The 27350-nt window shown below is 38.3% G+C and overlaps 1 protein-coding gene across 4 annotated transcripts in view; it reads right to left on the bottom strand.

Annotated features, from left to right (window-relative positions):
- ALKBH8 (alkB homolog 8, tRNA methyltransferase) overlaps positions 1–27350 on the bottom strand; it is an 80738-nt gene that overhangs the window by 20404 nt on the left and 32984 nt on the right. For all 4 annotated transcript variants that reach the window (XM_036862615.1, XM_036862618.1, XM_036862616.1 and 1 more), the window contains exons 8-9: positions 10666–10772; positions 2773–2924 (exon numbers count right to left, since the gene is read on the bottom strand). In XM_036862615.1, coding sequence (XP_036718510.1) covers positions 2773–2924; positions 10666–10772 — 259 coding nt within the window. The remainder of the gene's footprint in view (positions 1–2772; positions 2925–10665; positions 10773–27350) is intronic.

Genomic DNA, 27350 nt, shown 5'->3' with positions numbered 1-27350 from the left:
AGCCATGAAAAGAAACGAAATGGAGTTATTTGTAGTGAGGTGGATGGAGTTAGAGTCTGTCATACAGAGTGAAGTAAGTCAGAAAGAGAAAAACAAATACAGTATGCTAACACATATATATGGAATCTAAGGGAAAAAAAAAAAAGGTCATGAAGAACCTAGTGGCAAGACGGGAATAAAGACACAGACCTACCAGAGAATGGACTTGAGGATATGGGGAGGGGGAAGGGTAAGACGTGACAAAGAGAGAGAGTGGCATGGACATATATACACTACCAAACGTAAAATAGATAGCTAGTGGGAAACAACCACATAGCACAGGGAGATCAGCTCTGTGCTTTGTGACCACCTAGAGGTGTGGGATAGGGAGGGCAGGAGGGAGGGAGATGCAAGAGGGAAGAGATATGGGAACATATGTATATGTATAACTGATTCACTTTGTTATAAAGCAGAAACTAACACACCATTGTAAGGCAATTATACTCCAATAAAGATGTTAAAAAAAAAAAAAAGTAGTTCTTACCTAGCAAGTCCAATTATGTATGTGAGGGGTCTAATATAAGAAGGGGTAAATCCATTTGAAACAAAATATGACTGTATTTCTGCATGCCTTATAATGCAGATGCCTATTTCATCTTGGGATTAAGGGTCCTCTTATTCAGGAAAGCATCTTGATGGGCCTGGCGTAACCAGAAGAAATTTAGCAATTAACAGGATTTAAGGTTTTTGTCTTGGTAGGAGTTCTGGGGACCCTAGGACTCTCAGAAGAAGAACCAGACCTAGAAACAAAGTGTGATTTGGTAATAATCACAAGATCTAATGAATACTGTTTGAAGCAGTTTACATATATTTTCTCAATCCTCACAGTAACACTATGAATAGGTACTATTACATTCATTTTACAGATGAGGAAACTGACTCATGGAATATTAAATAATGATCCTAAAGTGACAAAGATGGTAAGTCATAGAGTCAAGATTTGAACCCTGGCAGTGGAGACTCCTGAATCCACATTCTCAATGACTACACTGTGTTGCCTCCTTCAAAAGAATGAGCAAATCCTAAGGAGAACACCAGCAAGTAGAAAAGATGACAGAGGAAATTTAGGATACAATGTCTCAAATTAATTTTGAAGTGTTCCCTGTTCTCTGCAATAACGTCTAATATTCATTTCAAATCCTTGCCTTTTCTCGGCTATGCTATAATTTCCCTTTGTCTTCAGCCAGTCTGTGGCACACAACATCTTTTTTATGGGTAGCATACTAGAGAATAAAGGAAGAAGTAGTGTTCCCAGAGAAACCACAGACAAGACTTAGCAATAATTAGAAATCATGTGGCAGCAAAGAATTGATGGCTTCAGGAATTTTCCCTAAATATAACTAGAAGATTCCAAACCTTGAATGGGAGTGGAACTATCTAGTCCCTACTAATGTGTAAAGTGAAGCTCTAAACACTTTATGTAGACATTTAAGAAAAGGGTAGCCCCAGAAAGCCTGAGAGCTCTAAAACATACATGTGGAAACAGATGGGTTACATTATGTTGGTTACATCAGAATTACAATTACACTACAATATACATTACAATTATCTTAAACTGGTCTTGCTAAAAATTTTATTCTCTTGGAAATTATGAACATCTCAGTTATGTAAAGGGAGGATCACTTAAATCCACAAATTTTGACCAAAAGTATCCAAAAGATGGCCTTGAACTTTAAAAAAATCTGTAAACTGAATATACAATCAGAGCTTCTTATAGCATCTCTTAAATTAATGCCCATAACAAAAAAACATTTGCATAAGAAAACTAACTTGTCTCTTCTACTAAATTTCAAGTTCCTTGAGAACAAGAGCCATGCTTCATTTTTCTATACTTTGTAAAGCTACTGGCAGTGTTAGACATTCATCAAATACTAAATAAATATTTTTTAATCGATAAAAAAAATTTTGTTTTTAAGTCCTCAATGACACTTTTAACAAAAACCTGTTAAAACCTATTTTAAGCTTCACTAACATGAAGATATCAAATATGAAGATTCCAAGTTTCCTAACAGAATATCTTATACATATAATAAAGATTTTTAATTTAAAATGTTTTTAAGATGACTAAATCCAAAAGCTCCTGCTAAGATACCACCCATAACTGAAACCACCAGGATGTTAAAAGCTCATAACATCACTGTCATTATAAAATATTACTTATAAAACACAAGGGTTTTTTATTTGAGTCCAAGAAATACAGGTCATGATGCACTTATACAGACAATTCAAAACAGCATCCTCTACAAGTTTTTGAGCACTCCTTTCCAAGCTGACTAAAACAAACACTGTTTATCCCCCTAAAGTTATCCACTTACTATAGAACAATTTGTCATCTCCAACATCCCTGTTAGGTTAATGAGAAGTAATTGAGAAATGTAACAAGCTGTTTCCAAAAAAACTTATTTTTGTACAAGTGATATTTTAATGCCCCCAAACTGTAGTATTCTTAACCATGACTACAATAAATAAAATATTTATTTAGACTTAAACTATGCTCAAGTACTATGTTTGAGGAAAATAAAGATGAGTTAGATGCAGTCCCTGCCCTCAAGGAATATAAACTTAACCACGGGGGTGGTTAAGAAAAGTATATGTAAGTACAATACAAGTCAGAACACGGGAAATGCCATTAGAGGAGTTAAGACAAAGCTCTTCTCAGTTCTTATGGGACTTTAAAAGATTTTCATAGTAGATTTACTCCATTTTACAGGAGAACCAAAATTATATACTTACTACAATTACAAGGTGTTTGCCTCACTTTCCTAAAGGTAAATGATGTCCGTATTCCCCTCTTGCTTAAAGTTAAGTCTTCAACATCTCCGGTGATAATTCCACTTTTGTGACCCCTGGACGCTTGAACAGTATCAAATTTTCTGGGTGTGATTCTAAAAACAACAGTCAAATTAGTTTATTTAACACTGTATTCAGAAAAATATTTCAGGTCCTTTAAAAATATTAAGCAAATAGAGTAAATCTAGAAGAATTTATTGCAAATATCTATTGGATTCCCTGAATTGCTAAGCATTGTGGAAAAAAAACAAAGAAATAGAAGTCTTTGTCTCTTAGGAAATTCTCTCCAGGGTAATCATTTACAGCTAACAAACTATGCAAGGGGGAAAATAGAACAATAACAAATGCTTAATTAATACCAATGTCAAGGAAGAAAAAACAAGAAACAGATGGGACAAAGAGGAAACAAATAGATAGTAAATTTAAATCCAATTATCAGTAATGTTAAATGTAAAAGGACTTTAAATCCAATTAAAGAACAAAGAATTTCAGATTGGATGTTTTTAAAAATCCAACTATATGCTGATTACAAGAGACACACCTTATAAATAAGGACAGAGAATGGTTGAAAAATGATAGAAAAAAAGATACAACATACAAAAAACAAATATTTTGCATATACCTAGCAAAACCAAAAGAAAAGTGGTATAGCTATACTAATCATACAAAGTAGACTTTAAGGCAATAAGTATTAATAGAGATAAAAAGGAACATTTCATAATGATAACAGGGTCAATCCAACGGAAAAAATATTATGTAAAAACCCTATATATTTGTATGCACCTAACTAATAGCACAGCCTCAAAATATATAAAGCAAAAAGTGAAAACAAAATCTAAAAGGAGAAATAGACAAATACATAATTATCACTGGAATTTCTAATATATCTTTCTTAGTAAGTGAAATCTATCTGCAAGTCAAGGACATCAACATCAGAAAACAACAGATAATGGAACAAAAAAGTATATGATTGACATAGATAAAATAAGTAAAACAAAGATTGAAAACTAAAGACAGAAAAGTACAAGTCATTGTAGATTATAAGAAAGTTTAAAGGGAATCTTGGAAGTAAGATCAAATTTTTGAATGGGGAAAAAGGAATCATTTAGTAAGAAAATATGGCCTTTTCAAATTAAATTTATAGAGTGAAATGCACAGATCTTAAGTGTACAGTTCAATGAATTTTGACAAATGCACACAACCATGTATCCACCAACCCAATCAAGACAATTACCCAAGGAAATTCCCTCGTGCCCTTTTCCAGTCAGTATTTCCCCCCTTCAAAGCAACGACTATTCTGACTTCTATCCATATAGTTCTGCCTGTTCTTGAATTTCATATATAGTTGGCACTATTTTGTATCTGGCTTTGTCCATTGAACATAATTTTGGGATTTAGCCATGTTGTTGTGTGTTTCAGCAGTTCACTGTTTTTCTTTAATCACTGAGTAAAATTTCATTATATGAACATGCCATTATTTATCCAAAATCTCCTGTTTATTGATATTTGGCATTCTTAGTTTGGGACTATTACAAATAAAGCGTATACAGATTTTTTTCAGATATATACTTTTATTACTCTTGGGAAAATACCTAAGAGTGAAATTGGTGGGTCATAGTGTAAGAAACTACCAGTTTTCCAAGATGGTTGCACATAATTTTACACTCCCACCAGCAACATATGAGAGTTTCAGGGTGCTTGACATTCTCACCAACACTTGGTATTGTCTAAGTTTTAAATGTTAGTCATTTTAGCAAGTAGCAAGTGATATGAAATTTCAGTTATAATTTGTATTTCTCTGATGACTAATGATATTGTTTCTTTTCATGTGTTTTTTTAGCCATTCATAGATCCTTCTGGTAAAGGATCTGTTCAAATCTTATACCCAGTCTTTTGTTAGATATATGTATTGTGGATATTTTTTCCCCCATGTATAGCCTGACTTTTCATTTTCTTAATGCTGTCTTCTGATAAGCAGAAGTTTTAAATTTTGATGCAGTTATTTTGTCTTCTTTTTCTTTTACAGTGTTCTGAAACCTTTCTAAAAAAAACTGCCTACCCCAGAGCTGCAAAAGTATCCAGGTCAGCAGCCTGGTGGGAAGGTGAGAGTGTCCCAGGCTGCCCTGTGTTTAAAAAAACAAAACAAAACAAAAATAAAAATAAACTTATAGATACAGAAAACAGATTGGTGGTTGTGGGGTGGGTGGGGTGGGGTGAAGTCGGGTGGGGGAATGTGTGTGAAATGGTAAATGTGGTCAAAAGGTATAAACTTCCCGTAATAAAGTAAATAAGTCTGGGTGTTGTAATGGTGTCTATAGTTAATAATACTGTATTGCATATTTGATAGTTGCTAAGAGAGTATATCATAAAAGTTCCCAATAAAAGAAAAAAAAATTTGTAACTGTGTGGTGATGGATTTTAACTAGACTTATTGTGTTGACCGTTTTGCAATATATACATAGAGAGAATCAGTATGCTATACATCTGAAACTAATACAATGTTATATATAAATAAAATCTCAATTAAAAAATCAGAATTTCCAGGCTGACAGCTTCTGAAACTGTTTATTTTTGAAACTAATTAATTCAGAGTATTGGAAAAGAAGTATTTTACAGGTTGTAACCAAGCAGGACCTTATGTGGCCTTCCCCAGACAGATCCCTCCCCCATATCCTCTGCTTTTAGCTCCTCTCTGAAGTACCTAGATAATAGTATCTGATGCACATTTCCTGAATTGTTTTACAGATGCTAAAATCCCTACTAAATGAAAGAAATTAACTACTTGATGACCATGAGCACCCATGACCTACTGGCACCTAAGGATTGATAATATTAACCCTTGTGACACCACCCTGTTACTTCAACATCAACCAATCAGAGAACTGTGCACAGGCTGATCACATACCCTGGGATGCCCCTCCCTCACCCTGCCTTTAAAAATACTTTGCTGAAACCCATTGAGGAGTTTGGGCTTTTTGAGCACTAGCTGTCCGGACTCCGTGTACAGTGCCCAACAATAAATTCTGCACTTTCCTTCACCACAACCTGATGTCAGTAGACTGGCTTTTACTGCGTGTGGGCAAGTGAACCCAAGTTTGTTTTGGTAACAAGGTCTTGATACTATTTTAAAAAGGATTTTATTTCTTTCCCCCAAAATTATTTTTTGATTATTGACCCTGTATGCTACAACCCTGTATGCTATATTCAGTTATTAATTCTAGTACTTTGTAGATTTCCTAGGATTTTCTACATCTACAATCATAAAGAGTTTTACTTCTTCCTCTCAAATACATATGATTTTCACTTCTTTCTCTTGGATTATTATACTAAGACATCCAATACAATATTAAATAGAAGTGATGAGAGCAGAAATCCCTGCCTTGTTCAATATTTTAGGAAAAAGCATTCAATATTTTATCATTAAGTATGATGTTGCCTGTGGGTTTTTCATTGATGCCCTTTATCAGACTGAAGAAGTTTCCTTCTTATCCTAGTTTACCAAGTTTTTATCATGAGTGGATGCTGAATTCTGTCAAATACATTTTCTGCATCAATCAAGATGACATGATTATATATATTTTCTCTTTTGTTCTTTTAATGTTCGGTTTCCAAATGTTAAACCTATCTTGCAATCCTGGGACAAATTCCACTTAGTCTTGATGTGTTTTCTTTTTTATATATTGCAGGATTGGATTTTCTAACATTTTGTCAAGGACTTTTATCATCTCTGAGAGATACTGGTCTGTAATTTTCTTTTGTTGTAATGTCCTTAACAAATTTTGGTGTCAGGGTAATGCCAGTCTCATAAAACGAGTCGTGAGAATGGCTCTTTTAAAAGAGCTCATGCTAAAAGCAATTTTTTAGAAGTAAAAGCAAGGGAAAAATGCCTGAAATTATATGAATGTTACTCTAATAGCTGAAAATGATTAAAACTATGGTGTTGAACAAAGTCAAGATTTATTTTAGAACAATGAATATCTTGAAACTCTTATTAGCAATTCTTTCCTGGGTACTAAGTAGTTCTCTATAACGGCTCTCTGAAGTCAATTACTTCACTTGCCTTGAGTTAAATCTTAGGCAAAGGTCAAGCAGTACTTACTGCTTTGGGTACCAATCTCAGATTTTTAGGAAGAGGTAATCCATATGTTAAAAATAATTAATTCTTTACATATCTCTGAACATCTTCTTTTCCCCCTGTACTTAAATTATAATCTAGTTGGGAAAATATTAAATAAAAAGATAAAAACATTTTTATAGATTTAAATAACAGTTCAGTACAATAGAAAGACATCACAAGCCAGTAGGAGACAATACAGTCTTTAGGAGTTAAGAGAGAAATTATTTCAGGCTACTGCAGTCAGAAAAAGCTTTATACGTTATAAAGGAAATAAAAGTTGAGCTACATGTTAAAAACAAGTGAATGGAAAGGAAAAGGAAATTTATTGCATTAAGAGTTGACAAAAGTCTGAAGGCTACAAGGCACTGTATAAATTCAGATGAAAGGGAGCAAACAAGTTTAGCTATAACGGTATGGTTAAGAGCACAGATCCTGAAGCCAGACTCCCTGGCTTTCTGATCTCATGTCTGCCCTTTAATGGTTTTGTAACTTTGTACAAGTTATGTTCCAATTTCCTTTAAAACTGGGGACAAAACCATGAAAAAAACTTTCCACTGTGACAATATGAGTTAAATGAGTTAATATATGTAAAGCTTTTAGACAATACCTGGCACAAAGAAAATGCTCCAAAAATAATTTAAAAGGAGAGCTCACACAAACTCGTGAACTAATGCAACCCAAGGCTAGTCAACTAACATAAATGAGTGAAGCAGGTAGATTTGTTTAGAAATATATTGTTTCCCATTAAACACATAGGAATTGTCTTCATTTAAAAAAACAAAGTGTTCTCTTCCGTTTTTCTTAAAACACACATTCCTGCTCATTCTACCTTTTACCCCACTTTTAAAACAGACATGAGTTTAAGAAATATTTAATTTTCATTTAACTCTGTTATAAGATAAAAACAACAGTATAAGCACAGTAATAAATGACAACTGATACTCAGCCATAGTTCAGGGAGTCATACAAAGTGGCAGGAACTCTAGAGAATCTGAAAATGTAGGTCTCACCTATAGAAGTCCATTGATAGTCTCAGCTACTGCTGCCAAAAGATAATGTGGTTTCAGATCTTCTCAATTTTCAAAAGAAGCTGAAAATTCAGATTCTTGTGTAAAAGCTCCTAATTTTCACGTGTAACCAATTTTTTAAAATGCCACAACGTTGACCACTACCACACCAGTCAAACAGCCTGACTGCTATATTTGACCATGTGTTGCCAGTTTGCCATCTTTGATTTAGGGCATGCTGGCTAGAATAGTAAACTATACATCAAATTAAAAGTATTTGGAAGTGTTAATCAACCTTCTTCAGTAGTGCTTTCTAGTGCTTTATTAGCACAGAGATCAAAATATTTTTAATCAAGGTTTATTTCTATAGTTTATATGTATTTTTAAGTGCACTAAATGTGCTTTTTCAATTTATCTTCCCTTCCACCCAGATTCCAAGGAACCCATCAATAGTTGATATACCATTTGTTTGGTCAGTCTCTCTCTGTTGCTACTTCTGTGTGTCTTCCCTTCCCTTCCCTCCCTCCTTCTCTCTCTCTTCTTAACACACACACACACACACACACACACACACACACACACACACACACACACACATGCAAATCACATTACAGATAATGGGTATCAGTGGAAGCCTTTAAAAATAATACTGAAGGTTCTTTTTCCCCTGAAATTATTATAGAAAATTTTGATTCTACAGAAAGGTTTAAAAATAAATATTAACCTGCAAGTCAACCTTCCAGAGATCCTACTCTTAACATTTAACAAGAAAATAATCTGATCAAGATGATGTTTAGGAGAATTAATCTATACTATTACCCAGAACAAATTAAAATATTTTCATAATATAGGCCCATAGAAAGTAATTTCTTATTTTGTATTTGTTGTAGTGCTATTACTCTTAAGTTTAAATGGTACCAATAGTAAAAAGCCTTGAACCTAAAACAAAAGAAAATGTGAATATTTTCAAAATTACAGGAATACTTTAAACACCACAGGATCACATCACCATTTTCAATTACTGAAAAGTTAAAAATATTTTAAATGGCTGTGAAAAAGAAATCAGGCAAATTTAATCCTTAGTGCACAAAATCAGGCCATCTGTTTTTATGGCTCATTTAGGACAGGTTACAAATTCATTTACATGTTCACTTCCTTGAATTTTTATAAAAATGCATCAGCTAAAATCTCCAACCAGGGCAGTATTAATAAGTACAGAGCTCAGAAGTATTTTAAGTGACAATATATGTAAATTTTAGCAGTGTGATGCTTCCACCTCAAAAGGCTAAGGATTTATTCCTGCCAAAAGTGAATAAGCCATTTCTTTCAGATTAGATTCAATCAAACAAACTCAAATTGAGGGTCATTCTGTAAAACAACTGGCCTTCTTAAAAGCATAAACATCATGAAAGACAAAGAAAAGTTGAGGAATTGTTTCAAATTAAAGAAGACTAACGAGAATTGACAACTAAGTGTAATGCAGGTTAATGGGCCACATCCTAGATCAGAGGGAAAACTTACCAAGAGGTACTGACAGATTCTCTCCATGACCAAACTTTAGTCGGGTTCCTCTGAGCCCAAATAGGCCCTATCCTTGGGTATGTTCTAGATCTAGCCCCATTTTAGCAAGAATCCTGCTAAGTCAGTTTAGCCCAAATCCCCCACCCTCGATATCTGATCATCCTTGATATCTGACCAAATTCCTTACCCGCATGTTTCCCCCAGGTGATGTCTGATCATACTGGCCTGCTTTCAGCAAGAATCCTATGGTTGGTTTAGCCAGAATTCCCCCTTACCATTGATGTTTCCTCTTAGTAGTTTTCTATCCACCCACACTGCCCCATTCCCAACCCCAGGCTCCTTGCCTATAAAACTCCATTTCTCCTTTTTGTATTGAAATTGAGCCCACTCCTATACTGAGGTCTCTTTTCCCCTGCTGCAATAGTTCCTGAGTAAAATCTGGTTTTGCTGCTTTAACTACTGTCAGGGTCTGGTTTTTCTTTGACAATACTATAAAGTACAACTAGCACAATTTCACGATGGATTGTATAAGCGTATGATAAGAGTATTTTACAATGTTGAATTTCCTGAATTTGAGGCTTACACTGCAGTTTCATAAAACAGGGCCTGGCAAACTTTTTCTGTAACAGGGCCAGATAGTAAATATTTTAGGCACAGAGGGCCACATACAGTCTCTACCACATATTCTTTTTTGTTTTTGTTCTTTACAACCCCTTAAAAATGTAAAACCATTTTTAGCTCAAGAGTTTTGTAAAAATAAGGGCTGAATTTGACTCACGAGCCATTGTTTGCCAACCCCTGATACAGACAATGTCCTTGCTCTTTAAAAATATGCAATGAAGCATGTAAGGGTAAAGAGTCATGATGGCTGCAACTTACTCTCAAACGATTCAGCAAAAATAATAATAATGATAACATGTGAGAGAGAAAACACACAGCAAAATATTCACAATTGGTAAATCTATATGAAAGGTGAAGGGAATTCACCATACTATGCTTACAACTTTTCTTTAAACTTGAATTTTTTCCAAAATAAAAAGTTTAAAAAAAGCCATAGATGTCCCTGGGGTTTTAAACCCAGAAGCCTCAATGTGCAAGCCTGGAGCATGGTTCTGGTGGCTCAGGAAGAAAAGAATGAGAACTCCCACAAAGCAAAAGGTATCCTGTCATCAAGGTCATTTCAGTACATACCCATGGGTCCAAAGGTATCTAGATTCTCCTGTCATCACCAGCAAACTCCTACAAGGCAGCATAATGGGCACTGTGACACCACCTGGGTGCTTAAAATCCATGACAATCTTGAATTAAAGACAAAAGCATAAAGATCAATCCAAAATGTCATGTACTCCAAGAATAAGAACGATTCATTGATTCTGGCTATCTTTCTAGGCTAATAAGAGATTAAAACATGGTAATGCTTATAGGATGGCATAGCACAGAGGTTCTCAAACTTTAGTGTACATAGGAATCAACTGAATGACTAAAAAATATATTTAATCCACAGAGAGACTCAGTAGGTGTATCATGAGGCTCAGGAATCTGCATTTCTAACAGTCACCTAAGGAAATTATGATGCGGATGGTCTGAGGAGCATACATATACTATGCAAAACACTAGGGTAGTGGTCAAACACAAGGACTTAGGAGCTGATACATTCATATCCTGGCTTTTTCATTTACTGGCCATATGACTCAGGACAAGTCATTTAACCCTTCTGTGTCCAGTTTCTTCAACTCTTACAGGATTGTTAAATGGATATAAATTACAGTATCTGGCACATCATAAATACAAAAAACACTATTATTATTCATAGAAATATTAATAATTCATAATATAAGGGAAAGTAACTATTAGATGCAGATTCTCATATAATCCATTTTGCCTTTAAAGTCATGCAACATTTTGGATTTTAGAGACTGATTTACAAGAGATAAACAAAGAACACAGGAGGATTTTCAGCAATTCTTCCTAAATTACGATCAAATATTATAAATAGCAACATATAAAGGTACAACAGCCAAGAAAATGTTTTTGTGCTCAGGAACCCAAACACTGATGACTTCAGTCTAAACATAGCAGCAGCTAACAAATGTGAATTTAAAAAAGGCGTGTGACAGGGCTAAAAAATATTTAAATGAACAAATCAATCCATCTGAAAAATAAATATGACAACCAAATATCAGTGGGATGAACATAATTTAGCATAGTACCTTCACTAAAGGTAAACTTAGCACAGTACCTGGCACCAAAGAAAGCATTCAGTAACTGTTACCTACTATTATTAATAATAATATTGGATCAAGTTAGATAATGCACATGAAAATTCTTTGTAAACTATACAAAATTATACAGATCTAAGCTGGTTTTTTCCCCTTCTCATCTGCCATTCCAATCTAAGTATGGAAAATAAAGATGATAGAATTTAATTTTCCAAACAATTATTATCTGTTCCAAATGATGACATATAATTTCAAATAGTCATACTCCAAAAGCATTCTATTTTATAAACACTGTAGATAAATTCTGAAGTTCTGGGCGTGAAACTTCCCTGAAACGTATAAATAAAAGAAGACGGACTGACAGACAGACAGAGGGTAGTTAGATGAATAGATATTTAATAAGGCAAGTATATTAAAATGTTAACTGTAGCATCAGGTGGTGAGTATATAGGGATTTACTGTATAATACTATCAACTTTACGGTATGAAAATTTTCATAATAAAATGTTGGGAAAAGGGGAGAAAACCCCACTGTGGCCCATTTTTAAGCCATTATATATAGGCTTCAATTTTCTGAATAGACACTAAGGTCCACACATAAGAAAAAATAATAGCATATTTATTAATTACATTATTAGAGATGATCAGTTGTGGCTTAAAGGAATGAAAACTGTCTGGGTGAAAACTCTTGATGGGAAAATATTCTGAGAGACTAGACTATAACTCATTCATTAGACAAATATTTATTAATCACTGTGTGAGGCATCAAAGACTCCAATGGTGAATAAGAGACATATTCTCTGCCCACCTAGAGATTACAGTTTCTGGCTAATTAATATTCCACATGTTTTAAAAATACAAAATACATATATATTTGTGAAATTCAAACACATCCTCTCCTATCAACAGAGTAATGATTTTAAAATAGGGAAATCTCAGTTTAAACAAATGATTAGAACTGACAAGACAAATACAAACATGACACTAATTAATGTGGAAACATTTTGCTGAAATATAAAAGCCAAGTTTCAAGGAAGAAAAATACACTACCAAATAATCCAAATGTTATGGGAATTATGTTAAAAAATGTACAGAATACTTATTAATGATTATTATTGATGATCATTATTGATTTACTAGAGAAGCTCACAGAACTCAGGAAGACAGTTTACTTACTGTTTATTAGTTTATTATAAAAGGATATGATAAAGCATACAGATGAACATCAGATGCAAGAGATGTATAGGACAAGGTAAGGAGTACAGAACACCCATGCCCTCTCTGGGCACACCACTCTCCCAGCACCTCCACGTGTTCATCAACCTGGAATCTCTCTATACTACTGGGATTTTTATGGAGGCTTCCTCATGTAGGCATGATTAATTATTAACTCCATTTCCAGACTCTCTCCCCTCTCTGGGGAGTTTTTGTGAATTTAAGGAAATGACTCTTATTTATAAAATTAAATGTACATTTTCTATGAAAATCAAATTTTCCTTAAAATATTCCATCATAAAAATAAAGTATTATCAATATCATCACAGTATCTGTATCTGAAATATAATGCTTGTGGGACTTCCCTGGTGGCCCAATGGTTAAGAATCCGCCCGCCAATGCAGGGGCCATGGGTTTGATCCCTGGTCCAGGAAGATCCCACATGCCGCAGAGCAGTGGCCTGTGCACCACAACTACTGAGCCTGCGAGTCACAACTACAGAAGGCCGCGTGCCTACAGCCCATGCTCTGCAACAAGAGAAGCCACTGCAATGAGAAGCCCATGCACCACAATGAAGAGTAGTCCTCACTCACTGCAACTAGAGAAAGCCTATGCGCAGCAACAAAGATGCAACACAGCCAAAAATAAATAAATAAATAAATAAATAAATAAATATATTTTAAAAATATATAATGCTTGTTAAAGGCCAAAAAAAAAAAAAAAGATTTTTTTTCAAAAATTCACTAAGGATTCACAATAAATAATGCTTGCCAGCAACTGCTGAATCATTCTGCCCTGTGACAGCTTTGCTCCACAGGAGCTTTTTCCAATTATTCTTTTTTGCTTTACCTATATTCTTTATTTTCTGAGATGGCAGAGTCAAAGATCAAGTTCCCAGCAAGCTCATGGTAAGACAAGAGGGAAGGGGGCAGGGGCACAATCATTAAAAGAATGACACAGCCATTGAGGATACAATAAAAACTAATCCGCCTAATTGGTTATAACCAATTAGGCCCAAGATGGCAGAAGATTTGACTTCAGTAGACCTTGAGCCTTATTATAATGCATTAGCTTATTGTAACGCATTAGCATGCTAAATGACACACCCATAGGCACAATGATGGTTCCCAGGCTGACCATAAAAGGCCAAAAAGTGGGCTGTGGCCCAGTTCCTGGAAATCTCCATCCCTTCTCCAAACAGAATATTCCTCCCACTCGTTAGCATATGTAATTACCTAGCCCATAAAAACTAACCACCCCCACAGCCTGGGACCCCGGTCTCACCTTCTGAGACTGACTACATTCTGTCTATGGAATGTGTCTCTCTCTAAACAAACTTTCATTTACTATGGCTCGCCCTAGAATTCTTTCCTATGGGAAGCCAAGAATCCTCACTTGGTAGCCCATCCCAGGAACTCACCCAGGACCTGGGACATGACCATTCTCTCACACCCCCTTCTCCTGCAACAATGGGGTGTGACTGAGGATAATGTTCAGTTCAAAGCAAACAAACAAAAAACCCTAGACATTCTGATCTTATCAAACCTTTAACACAACCAAAATACAACAGAAAAAAAACCCCAGACACAGCTATCACTCAAGTATTTACTCAAGTAAAGATAAGATGCAGGGACTTCCCTGGCGGTCCAGTGGTTAGGACTCTGGGCTCCCAATGCAGGGGGCACCGGTTCAATCCCTGGTCGAGGAACTAAGATCCTACATGCCACATGGCACAGCCAAAAAAAAAAAGAAAAGAAAAAAAAGATAAGATGCATAACAGAAAGTACATGAAACAGATCTCCTCCATGTTTGCTAAACAGGAAAATGAAAAAATATATTGCTACTGGGAACACTTCTGAGAAAGAAGACAAACTTAATCCTGATCCTTATTGGTTAAAAATAGGCTGAGACCTTTAACCTTTTGAAACCCTTGAGGGTATATCAACAAGAGACAATAAGAGGTAAAGAATGATGTGTGATTTATACAGAATGATGAAAGCTGAGAGGACAGAAGTGACTATACTTAGCTGGAGAAAATATTTCATACCTGAGAATTTAGCAGACTAGAAAGAAGTCCACCTGTTTCCCATAGCCTGCCAAATCTAAATCTTGCCCTAAATGGACCCACCTGTAACTGAGCAGGACCCTATGGGGGCTTCCTGGGACAGACCCCTCCCCCATATCCTCTGCCTTAGCTCCTCTCTGAAGTACCAAGATAATAGTATCTTTCCTGAGTTTTTTACATGCTAAAACCACCACCAAAGGAAGAAATTAACTACTTAATGATTATGAGCACGTAGCCTCCAAACCGTCTGGCACCTAAGGATTGATCACCATCAATCAGTAAGAGAATTGTGCAGAAGCTGATCACATATCCTGGGACACCCCTCCCTCACCTTGCCTTTAAAAAAGCTTTTCTGAAACCCTTCGGAGACTTTAGGGTTTTAGAGCATGAGCCACCCATCCTCCTTGTATTAGCACCTTTACAATAAATGCTGCCCTTTCCCTCACCACAATCCAGTGTCAGTAGATTGGCTTTACTGCATGCGGGCAAGCAGACCCAAGTTTGGTTCAGTAACAAAATGAAGTAAGTTTGCTTTTTATTTTAAATAGCAAACAAGTGATTCCACGTACCTCATCATGGCCATGTCTGCCATGTTTGGACACGTGAGAAAGGAGAAAAGGAAAAAGGGAGACACACACAACTGCAAGGATACAAGACTGAAGCTACAAACTACTTACAAAGGAAGAAATACAACAATATCAAAAATGTCTGTTAACATACCTTCCCTGGATTTATAAATATAGAATCCCACCATATCATGAGATAACTAGTCCATTGTGAGGGAGAAGAGGAACCCTGAACATTTTTAGTAAAACAAATATAACTTTTTGTCCCTCTACAGAAGATGATACTCCCAGAAGTATATTTTCCTAAGCTGAAAAGTAGCTGAAAGAGAAGCTTGTGGATACCATATTTTTCCAAAGCAGAGGAATTAATAGGAATTTTGCCTAGGATGTGTTGGAGACCAACAGCTGCTGTCAGTGACCTTTAAATCTCCTACCTATACTACATAAGTCTGCTTAGTTTCCATCCTTTAAGAAAAGTTAAAATCAAGGACCATAACAAACCAGTTTCCCAACACTAGGAGCCATGAATTCATTTGCTAAATTCTTTGAAAACTGGAATCTCAAGATTACCAAGTCTTGTGAAACTCAAAGGAAGGAGACAATGGCAGTAACAACACACTCTGGAATCAATACACAGGACATAGGACCTCCCATGTGAAAATGACTAAAGAAAGAAAACGAGCTCTGCTCCCTTGTCCTACAGCCAGAAGCAATTTCCTAAAGTACAGGCCTTAATAGTCTTATCAAGAGGGGGGAAAAAAATCTCATGCATGAAGTTGAGATGGTACCTTATGGCATATAACAGTGATCTGCAAGTAGTAGATGCAGCAGCTAAATATCACTGGGGCCCAAGGAACTTATTTCTCACTGCTTCTGAGAGATGGTGTAAGAAGCTGAGCATCATTTGATGTTTCTAGTGTGAAAACTTTCCTAGTTGATCAGATACCATGAATACATTTAGGGGACATACCTGGGAACTTGTCTACAGTATTGCCTATGTGAAACAAGCAAAATTAGATCCGATTAAAAGTTTATAAGAAAACACCACAAACAAATCTACTCTAGAGCACAACGTCAGCAAATTCCACCTTTCAAACACAACTCTACCTTACAAAACTAGGTCTCAACAGCTGAATAATAGATTCTGCCCTCTCTTCCTCTCCACCCCCAAATACAGATGATTTTCAATGGTTTTATCTGGCTGAGCTCAAGAAGAATGTAAAATTAAAAGAGAAGGCATCTTTTAGTTTAATGGTCTAAGCACATTGCCAAATGCCATAAAAGAGAGCAAAATATACATTGCATAACAGAAAAATAAGCTTGAAAATGAACAGATGCCCAATTAGAGGCACTTTAGCCATCACTGAATATTCAATAGCTTAAACACCTATGAGATAATATGATCATGCTTATGTGTCTGCACTGAGACCACTTGCTATCAGCTCTCATTTATCACACTGTGGCTTCATTTGTTTGTAGGTACTGTGAAGTGAAATCCACCACCACCCAAAAAAGGACTCTCAAAGCAAGATCAGTCACAAACCACCTCAGTAAAATTAAGTTTTCCTTTGTACGTGATAAGGCTACATAGGTAATGAAACATTTTAGCTTAAATAAAAAATGTTGGGGGCTTCCCTGGTGGCGCAGTGGTTGAGAATCTGCCTGCCAATGCAGGGGACACGGGTTCGAGCCCTGGTCTGGGAGGATCCCACATGTGGCGGAGCGACTAGGCCCGTGAGCCACGGCTGCTGAGCCTGCGCGTCTGGAGCCTGCACTCCGCAGCAGGAGAGGCCGCGATGGTGAGAAGCCCACGCACCGCGATGAGGAGTGGCCCCCGCTTGCCGCAACTGGAGAAAGCCCTTGCACAGAAACGAAGATGACCCAACACGGCCAAAAAATAAATAAATAAATAAAGGAGTTCCTTAAAAAAAAAAAGATCTTTAAAAAAAAAATTCTTTTTTTGGATTTTATCCTTATTTACTTGTTAGATTCTGTCTAGTAGATTATATTCCACAAATATTTTGGGGTGAATAAATGAATAAATTCATCATAAATAATATATTTGAAAAAATAGGTGGTGTATCTTACATTTTTGGAGAGAAGGCTTCCTAAATTCCATTTATTTATGTCCTGGGCTTTCCTCCTTAAGCAAAATAAATCACCAGATTCATATACACAGATAACCAAAATAAGACAGCTAGCACAACAAGAACAATAGTAGTCATATGTATATCTATTCCTGAGGACCTGGCTATTCCTCATAAGGAAAAACTTACTTACTATAGTACCTACCTCAGGCCTAGCATAGAATAGGTGATTGCTACACAATGAGGTATCACCTCACACCTGTCAGAATGGCGATTATCAAAAAGAAAAGAAATAACAAGTGTTGGCATGGATATGGGAAAAATGCAACCTTGCGTGCTGTTGGTAGGAATGTAAATTGGTTCAGCCACTGAGGAAAACAGTATGAAAGTTCCTCAAAAAATTAAAAATAGAACTACTATATGATCCAACAATTCCACTTCTGGGTATTTATTCAAAGGAATAAACACTAACTTGAAAAGATATGTGCTCCCTCATGTGCATTATTTACAACAGCCAAGACATGGAAGCAACCTAAATGTCCATTAATGGATGAAGAAAATGTGAGATACACACACACACACAAACACACACACACATACACACACACATTATTCAGCCATAAAAAAGGAGGAAATTTTGCCATTTGCGACAACAGGGATGAACCTAGAGTGTATTATGCTAAGTGAAATAAGTCAGACAAGAAAGACAAACATTGGGTTGGCCAAAAAAGTTCGTTTGGGTTTTTCTGTAAGATGTTATGATCTCACTTGTATGTGGAATCTAAAAAACACAAAACAAATGAAAAAACATAACAAAACAGAAGCAGACTCAGATACAGAGAACTGGTGGTTCCAATGGGGAGGTGGATGGAAGGATGAGTGAAATAGGTTAGGGAGATTAGGAGGTACAAACTTCCAAACTTACAAAATAAATTAGTCATGGGGATATAATGTATAGCATTACAATATTATTGACTATATTCTGTATTGCAACATATGGTAACTAGGCTTATCATGGTAATCCTCTTCCAACGTATAAAAATATCAAATTACTATCCTGTACACCTGAAACTAATATAATACTGTAAGTCAATTATACTTCAATTTTTTAAAAAAAACTGGAAAAAAAAGTATATGCTTCCAGAGACACCAAATGGAGATAACAATTACAGCAGATTTTCAGTGCAACTAGAGGTAAGTTCTCCCCTCTTCACAAGTTTTAATTAAAAACGATAGGGGAGTAGGGGCAAGATGGCGGAAGAGTAAGACGTGGAGATCACCTTCCTTCCCACAGATACAGTAGAAATACATCTACACGTGGAACTGCTCCTACAGAACACCCACTGAACGCTGGCAGAAGACGTCAGACCTCCCAAAAGGCAAGAAAATCCCCACGTACTTGGGTAGGGTAAAAGAAAAAAGAAATAACAGAGACAAAAGAATAGGGACGGGACCTGCGCCAGTGGGAGGGAGCCGTGAAGGAGGAAAGGTTTCCAGGCACTAGGAAGCCCCTTTGCGGGCAGAGACTGCGGGTGGCAGAGGGGGGAAGCTTCGGAGCCGCGGAGGAGAGCGCAGCCACAGGGGTGCGGAGGGCAAAGCGGAGAGACTCCCTCACAGAGGCTCGGCGCCAACCAGCACTCACCAGCCCGAGAGGCTGGTCTGCTCACCCGCCGGGGCGGGCGGGGGCTGGGAGCTGAGGCTCAGGCTTTGGTGCTAGCCGGGAGGGAGTCCGGGAAAAAGTCTGCAGCTGCCGAAGAGGCAAGAGACTTTTTCTTGCCTCTTTGTTTCGCGGCGCGCAAGGAGAGGGGATTCAGAGCGCTGCCTAAACGAAATCCAGAGACGGGTGCGAGCCGCGGCTATCAGCGCGGATCCCACAGCAACAGGGGCGCAGAGGGAAAAACGGAGAGATTCCCGCACAGAGGCTCAGCGCCGAGCAGCGCTCACCAGCCCAAGAGGCTTGTCTGCTCACCCGCCGGGGCGGGCGGGGCTGGGAGCTGAGGCGCGGGCTTCGGTTGGATCGCAGGGAGAGGACTGGGGTTGGCGGCGTGAACACAGCCTGAAGGGGTTGGCGTGCCGCGGCGAGCCGGGAGGGAGCCGGAGAGGAGGTCTGCAGCCGCCGAAGAGGCAAGAGACTTTTTCTTGCCTCTTTGATTCGCGGCGCGCAAGGAGAGGGGATTCAGAGCGCCGCCTAGACGAACTCCAGAGGCGGGCGCGAGCCGCGGCTAACAGCGCGGACCCCAGAGACGGGCGCGAGCCGCGGCCATCAGCGCGGACCCCAGAGACTAGTAGGAGACGCTAAGGCTGCTGCTGCCGCCACCAAGAAGCCTGTGTGCGAGCACAGGTCACTCTCCACACCGCCCCTCCCGGGAGCCGGTGCAGCTCGCCACTGCCAGGCTCCCGTGATCCGGGGACAACTTCCCCTGGAGAACACACGGTGCGCCTCAGGCTGCTGCAACGTCACGACGCCTCTGACGCCGCAGGCTCGCCCCGCCTCCTCCATACCGCTCCCTCCCCCGGCCTGAGTGAGCCAGAGCCCCCGAAGCAGCTGCTCCTTTAACCCCGTTCTGTCTGGGCGGGGAACGGACGCTCTCAGGCGACGTACATGCAGAGGCGGGTCCAAATCCAAAGCTGAACGCTGGGAGCTGTACGAACAAAGAAGAGAAAGGGAAATCTCTCCCAGCAGCCTCAGAAGCAGCGGATTAAAGCTCCACAAACAACTTGATGTGCCTGCATCTGTTGAATACCTGAATAGACAACGAATCATCCCAAATTCAAAAGGTGGACTTTAGGAGCAGGATATATTAATTTCCCCTTTTCCTTTTTTTGTGAGTGTATATGTGTATGCTTCTGGGTGACATTTTGTCTGTATAGCTTTGCTTTCACCATTAGTCCTAGGGTTAGGTCCGTCCATTTTTTTTTTTTTTACTTAAAAAAAATTTTTTTTCCTAATATATGTTTTCTTAATAATTTTTTCTGTATTTTCTATTTTTAGAAATTAAAAAAATTTTTAATAAGTTTTCTCATATTTTTTATTTTAAAAAATTAAAATTTTTTTTTCTTAATAAATTTTTTTCTTAAAAATTTTTTCTTATTTTTTACTATAAAAAATTAATAAATCTATTTTTAAAAATTAAAAAAAAATTTTTTTCTGAATACATTTACTCTTAATAATTTTTTTCTTATTTTTTATTATAATAGCTTTATTTTATTTTATTTTATCCTCTTTCTTTCTTTCTATTTTTTTCTCCCTTATATTCTGAGCTGTGTGGATGAAAGGCTCTTGGTGCTCCAGCCAGGCATCAGGGCTGTGCCTCTGAGGTGGGAGAGCCAACTTCAGGACACTGGTCCACAAGAGACCTACCAGCTCCACGTAATACCAAACGGCAAAAATCTTTCAGAGATCTCCATCTCAACATCAAGAACCAGCTTCACTCAACGACCAGCAAGCTACAGTGCTGGACACCCTATGCCAAACAACTAGCAAGACAGGAACACAGCCCCATCCATTAGCAGGGAGGCTGCCTAAAATCATAAGGCCACAGACACCCCAAAACACACCACCAGACATGGACGTGCCCACCAGAAAGACAAGATTCAACCTCATCCACCAGAACACAGGCAATAGTCCCCTCCACCAGGAAGCCTACACAACCCACTGAACCAACCTTAGCCACTGGGGACAGATACCAAAACCAACGGGAACTACGAACCTGCAGCCTGTGAAAAGGAGACCGCAAACACAGTAAGATAAGCAAAATGAGACAGAAAAGCACACAGCAGATGAAGGAGCAGGGTCAAAACACACCAGACCTAACAAATGAAGAGGAAATAGGTAGTCTACCTGAAAAAGAATTCAGAATAATGATAGTAAGGATGATCCAAAATCTTGGAAATAGAATAGACAAAATGCAAGAAACATTTAACAAAGACATAGAAGAACTAAAGAGGAACCAAGCAACGATGAAAAACACAATAAATGAAATTAAAAATACTCTAGATGGGATCAATAGCAGAATAACTGAGGCAGAAGAAAGGATAAGTGACCTGGAAGATAAAATGGTGGAAATAACTACTGCAGAGCAGGATAAAGAAAAAAGAATGAAAAGAACTGAGGACAGTCTCAGAGACCTCTGGGACAACATTAAACGCACCAACATTCGAATTATAGGGGTCCCAGAAGAAGAGGAGAAAAAGAAAGGGACTGAGAAAATATTTGAAGAGATTATAGTTGAAAACTTCCCTAATATGGGAAAGGAAATAGTTAATCAAGTCCAGGAAGCACAGAGAGTCCCATACAGGATAAACCTAAGGAGAAACACGCCAAGACACATATTAATCAAACTGTCAAAAATTAAATATAAAGAAAACATATTAAAAGCAGCAAGGGAAAAACAACAAATAACACACAAGGGAATCCCCATAAGGTTAACATCTGATCTTTCAGCAGAAACTCTGCAAGCCAGAAGGGAGTGGCAGGATATACTTAAAGTGATGAAGGAGAAAAACCTACAACCAAGATTACTCTACACAGCAAGGATCTCATTCAGATGTGATGGAGAAATTAAAACCTTTACAGACAAGCAAAATCTGAGAGAGTTCAGCACCACCAAACCAGCTTTACAACAAATGCTAAAGGAACTTCTCTAGGCAAGAAACACAAGAGAAGGAAAACACCTACAATAACAAACCCAAAACATTTAAGAAAATGGGAATAGGAACATACATATTGATAATTACCTTGAATGTAAATGGATTAAGTGCTCCCACCAAAAGACACAGACTGGCTGAATGGATACAAAAACAAGACCCATATATATGCTGTCTACAATAGACCCACTTCAGACGTACAGACACATACAGACTGAAAGTGAGGGGATGGAAAAAGATATTCCATGCAAATGGAAATCAAAAGAAAGCTGGAGTAGCAATTCTCATATCAGACAAAATAGACTTTAAAATAAAGAATATTATAAGACACAAAGAAGGACACTATATAATGATCAAGGGATCGATCCAAGAGGAAGATATAACAATTGTAAATATTTATGCACCAAACATATGAGCACCTCAATACATAAGGCAAATACTAACAGCCATAAAAGGGGAAATCGACAGCAACACAATCATAGTAGGGGACTTTAACACCCCACTTTCACCAATGGACAGATCATCCAAAATGAAAATAAATAAGGAAACACAAGCTTTAAATGATACATTAAACAAGATGGACTTAATTGATATTTATAGGACATTCCACCCAAAAACAACAGAATACACATTTTTCTCAAGTGCGCATGGAACATTCTCCAGGATAGATCATATCTTGGGTCACAAATCAAGCCTTGGTAAATTTAAGAAAATTGAAATCGTATCAAGTATCTTTTCCGACCACAACACTATGAGACTAGATATCAATTACAGGAAAAGATCTGTAAAAAATACAAACACATGGAGGCTACACAATACACTACTTAATAACGAAGTGATCACTGAAGAAATCAAAGGGGAAATCAAAAAATACCTAGAAACAAATGACAATGGAGATACGACGACCCAAAACCTATGGGACGCCGCAAAAGCAGTGCTAAGAGGGAAGTTTATAGCAATACAAGCCTACCTCAAGAAACAGGAAACATCTCGAATAAACAACCTAACCTTGCACCTAAAGCAATTAGAGAAAGAAGAAGAAAAAAACCCCAAAGCTAGCAGAAGGAAAGAAATCATAAAGATCAGGTCAGAAATAAATGAAAAAGAAATGAAGGAAACAATAGCAAAAATCAATAAAACTAAAAGCTGGTTCTTTGAGAAGATAAACAAAATTGATAAACCATTAGCCAGACTCATCAAGAGAAAAAGGGAGAAGACTCAAATCAATAGAATTAGAAATGAAAAAGGAGAAGTAACCACTGACACTGCAGAAATACAAACGATCATCAGAGATTACTACAAGCAACTCTACGCCAATAAAATGGACAACCTGGAAGAAATGGACAGATTCTTAGAAATGCACAAACTGCCGAGACTGAACCAGGAAGAAATAGAAAATATGAACAGACCAATCACAAGCACTGAAATTGAAACTGTGATTAAAAACCTTCCAACAAACAAAAGCCCAGGACCAGATGGCTTCACAGGTGAATTCTATCAAACATTTAGAGAAGAGCTAACACCTATCCTTCTCAAACTCTTCCAAATATTGCAGAGGGAGGAACACTCCCAAACTCATTCTACGAGGCCACCATCACCCTGATACCAAAACCAGACAAAGATGTCACAAAGAAAGAAAACTACAGGCCAATATCACTGATGAACATAGATGCAAAAATCCTCAACAAAATACTCGCAAACAGAATCCAACAGCACATTAAAAGGATCATACACCATGATCAAGTGGGGTTTATCCCAGGAATGCAAGGATTCTTCAATATACACAAATCAATCAATGTGGTACACCATATTAACAAATTGAAGGAGAAAAACCATATGATCATCTCAATAGATGCAGAGAAAGCTTTCGACAAAATTCAACACCCATTTATGATAAAAGCCCTGCAGAAAGTAGGCATAGAGGGAACTTTCCTCAACATAATAAAGGCCATATATGACAAACCCACAGCCAACATTGTCCTCAATGGTGAAAAACTGAAACCATTTCCACTAAGATCAGGAACAAGACAAGGTTGCCCACTCTCACCACTATTATTCAACATAGTTTTGGAAGTGTTAGCCACAGCAATCAGAGAAGACAAAGAAATAAAAGGAATCCAAATCGGAAAAGAAGAAGTAAAGCTGTCACTGTTTGCAGATGACATGATACTATACATAGAGAATCCTAAAGATGCTACCAGAAAACTCCTAGAGCTAATCAATGAATTTGGTAAAGTAGCAGGATACAAAATTAATGCACAGAAATCTCTTGCATTTCTATACACTAATGATGAAAAATCTGAAAGTGAAATTAAGAAAACACTCCCGTTTACCATTGCAACAAAAAGAATAAAATATCTAGGAATAAACCTACCTAAGGAGACAAAAGACCTGTATGCAGAAAATTATAAGACACTGATGAAAGAAATTAAAGATGATACAAATAGATGGAAAGATATACCATGTTCCTGGATTGGAAGAATCAACATTGTGAAAATGACTCTACTACCCAAAGCAATCTAGAGATTCAATGCAATCCCTATCAAACTACTACTGGCATTTTTCACAGAACTAGAACAAAAAATTTCACAATTTGTATGGAAACACAAAAGACCCCGAATAGCCAAAGCAATCTTGAGAACGAAAAATGGAGCTGGGGGAATCAGGCTCCCTGACTTCAGACTATATTACAAAGCTACAGTAATCAAGACAGTTTGGTACTGGCACAAAAACAGAAATATAGATCAATGGAACAGGATAGAAAGCCCAGAGATAAACCCACGCACATATGGTCACCTTATCTTTGATAAAGGAGGCAAGCATATACAGTGGAGAAAAGACAGCCTCTTCAATAAGTGGTGCTGGGAAAATTGGACAGATACATGTAAAAGTATGAAATTAGAACACTCCCTGACACCATGCACAAAAATAAACTCCAAATGGATTAAAGACCTAAGTGTAAGACCAGACACTATCAAACTCTTAGAGGAAAACATAGGCAGAACACTCTATGACATACATCACAGCAAGATTCTTTTTGACCCAGCTCCCAGAGAAATGGAAATAAGAACACAAATAAACAAATGGGACCTAATGAAACTTAAAAGCTTTTGCACAGCAAAGGAAACCATAAACAAGACCAAAAGACAACCATCAGAATGGGAGAAAATATTTGCAAATGAAGCAACTGACAAAGGATTAATCTCCAAGATTTACAAGCAGCTCATGCAGCTCAATAACAAAAAAACGAACAACCCAATCCAAAAATGGGCAGAAGACCTAAATAGACATTTCTCCAAAGAAGATATACAGATGGCCTACAGACACATGAAAGAATGCTCAACATCATTAATCATTAGAGAAATGCAAATCAAAACTACAATGAGATATCATCTCACACAGGTCAGAATGGCCATCATCAAAAAATCTAGAAACAATAAATGCTGGAGAGGGTGTGGAGGAAAGGGAACACTCTTGCACTGTTGGTGGGAATGTAAATTGATACAGCCACTATGGAGAACAGTATGGAGGTTCCTTAAAAAACTACAAATAGAACTACCATACGATCCAGCAATCCCACTACTGGGCATATACCCTGAGAAAACCATAGTTCAAAAAGAGTCATGTACCAAAATGTTCATTGCAGCTCTATTTACAATAGCCAGGACATGGAAGCAACCTAAATGTCCATCGACAGATGAATGGATAAAGAAGATGTGGCACATATATACAATGGAATATTACTCAACCATAAAAAGAAATGAAATGTAGGTATTTGTAATGAGGTGGATGGAGTTAGAGTCTGTCATACAGAGTGAAGTAAGTCAGAATGAGAAAAACAAATACAGTATGCTAACACATATATACGGAATCTAAGGAAAAAAAAAAAAAAAAAGGCCATGAAGAACCTAGTGGCAAGACGGGAATAAAGACACAGACCTACTAGAGAATGGACTTGAGGATATGGGGAGGGGGTGGGGTGAGATGTGACAGGGTGAGAGAGTGTCATGGACATATATACACTACCAAATGTAAAATAGATAGCTAGTGGGAAGCAGCCGCATAGCACAGGGAGATCAGCTCGGTGCTTTGTGACCACCTAGAGGGGTGGGATGGGGAGGGTGGGAGGGAGGGAGATGCAAGAGGGAAGAGATATGGGAACATATTGTATATGTATAACTGATTAACTTTGTTATAAAGCAGAAGCTAACACACCATTGTAAGGCAATTATACTTCAATAAAGATGTTTAAAAAAAAAAAACTATAGAGGGGAGCAGAGTCAAGATGGTGGTGTGGGAAGATGCAGAGTTCGCGTCTCCCCACAACTGGGGCACCTGCCGGACTCTGGTTGGGGAGCCCAACACCCAAGGAGGATGGTAGGATGTGGGGGGACTGAGGCGGGCAGGAGAAGTGGAGGTTGGACAGGACCGGCACCGCTGAGGGGTGGCTGAGAGGGGAGAGGGGTTCCCACGCCTGGAGGGACCCTCAGGGGCTCGGATCAGGGGGGAGTGGGCCCAGCATTTCCCCTACCGCATTGGCTGGGGAAGTCTGCCCGGTTCTCAGGCCAGGTCCTATGCCCTCAGAGGTCCCCTCCAGGCTGGGTTGGTCCTGGGGGAGTAGGAGGGAGGCTGGGAGAGAAGGATAGGCAGGCAGGAGGAGCCCTCAGGACCAGAGGAGCAGGAAAGGAGCAGAGGGCATTTGTCCCTCCCACTTGGGCACAGGGAGCCTGCTGACCTCCCAGGCCAGTCCCCCGCCCTCCAAAGCCCCCTCCAGGCCTCATGGGCCCTGGGAGCATACGAGGGAGGCCAGGGAAATCAGCAGAGGCAGGTGGAAAGGGACCTCCGGGACCGGAGGAGCAGGAGAGGAGCAGAGGGCGTTTGCCCCACCCACTCAAGCCCAGGAAGCCTGTTGGGGTCCCGGGTGGGGGTCCCCCACCCTCTGAGACCAGGGGCAGGAGGCACTCCTGAGCCCCTTCTGCCCTGTTGAGCCTAAGCCACACCCCTCACCCCACCACAGCCTTTCCCAGCCCTGTTGGTCCTAAGCATAGGCCCACTCACTGCCCAAACATCACCCCTG

Source organism: Balaenoptera musculus, chromosome 8, assembly GCF_009873245.2.
Source record: "Balaenoptera musculus isolate JJ_BM4_2016_0621 chromosome 8, mBalMus1.pri.v3, whole genome shotgun sequence".
In the NCBI taxonomy this organism is placed as follows: Eukaryota; Metazoa; Chordata; class Mammalia; order Artiodactyla; family Balaenopteridae; genus Balaenoptera; species Balaenoptera musculus.
This window is presented reverse-complemented; position numbering and strand designations above follow the sequence as displayed.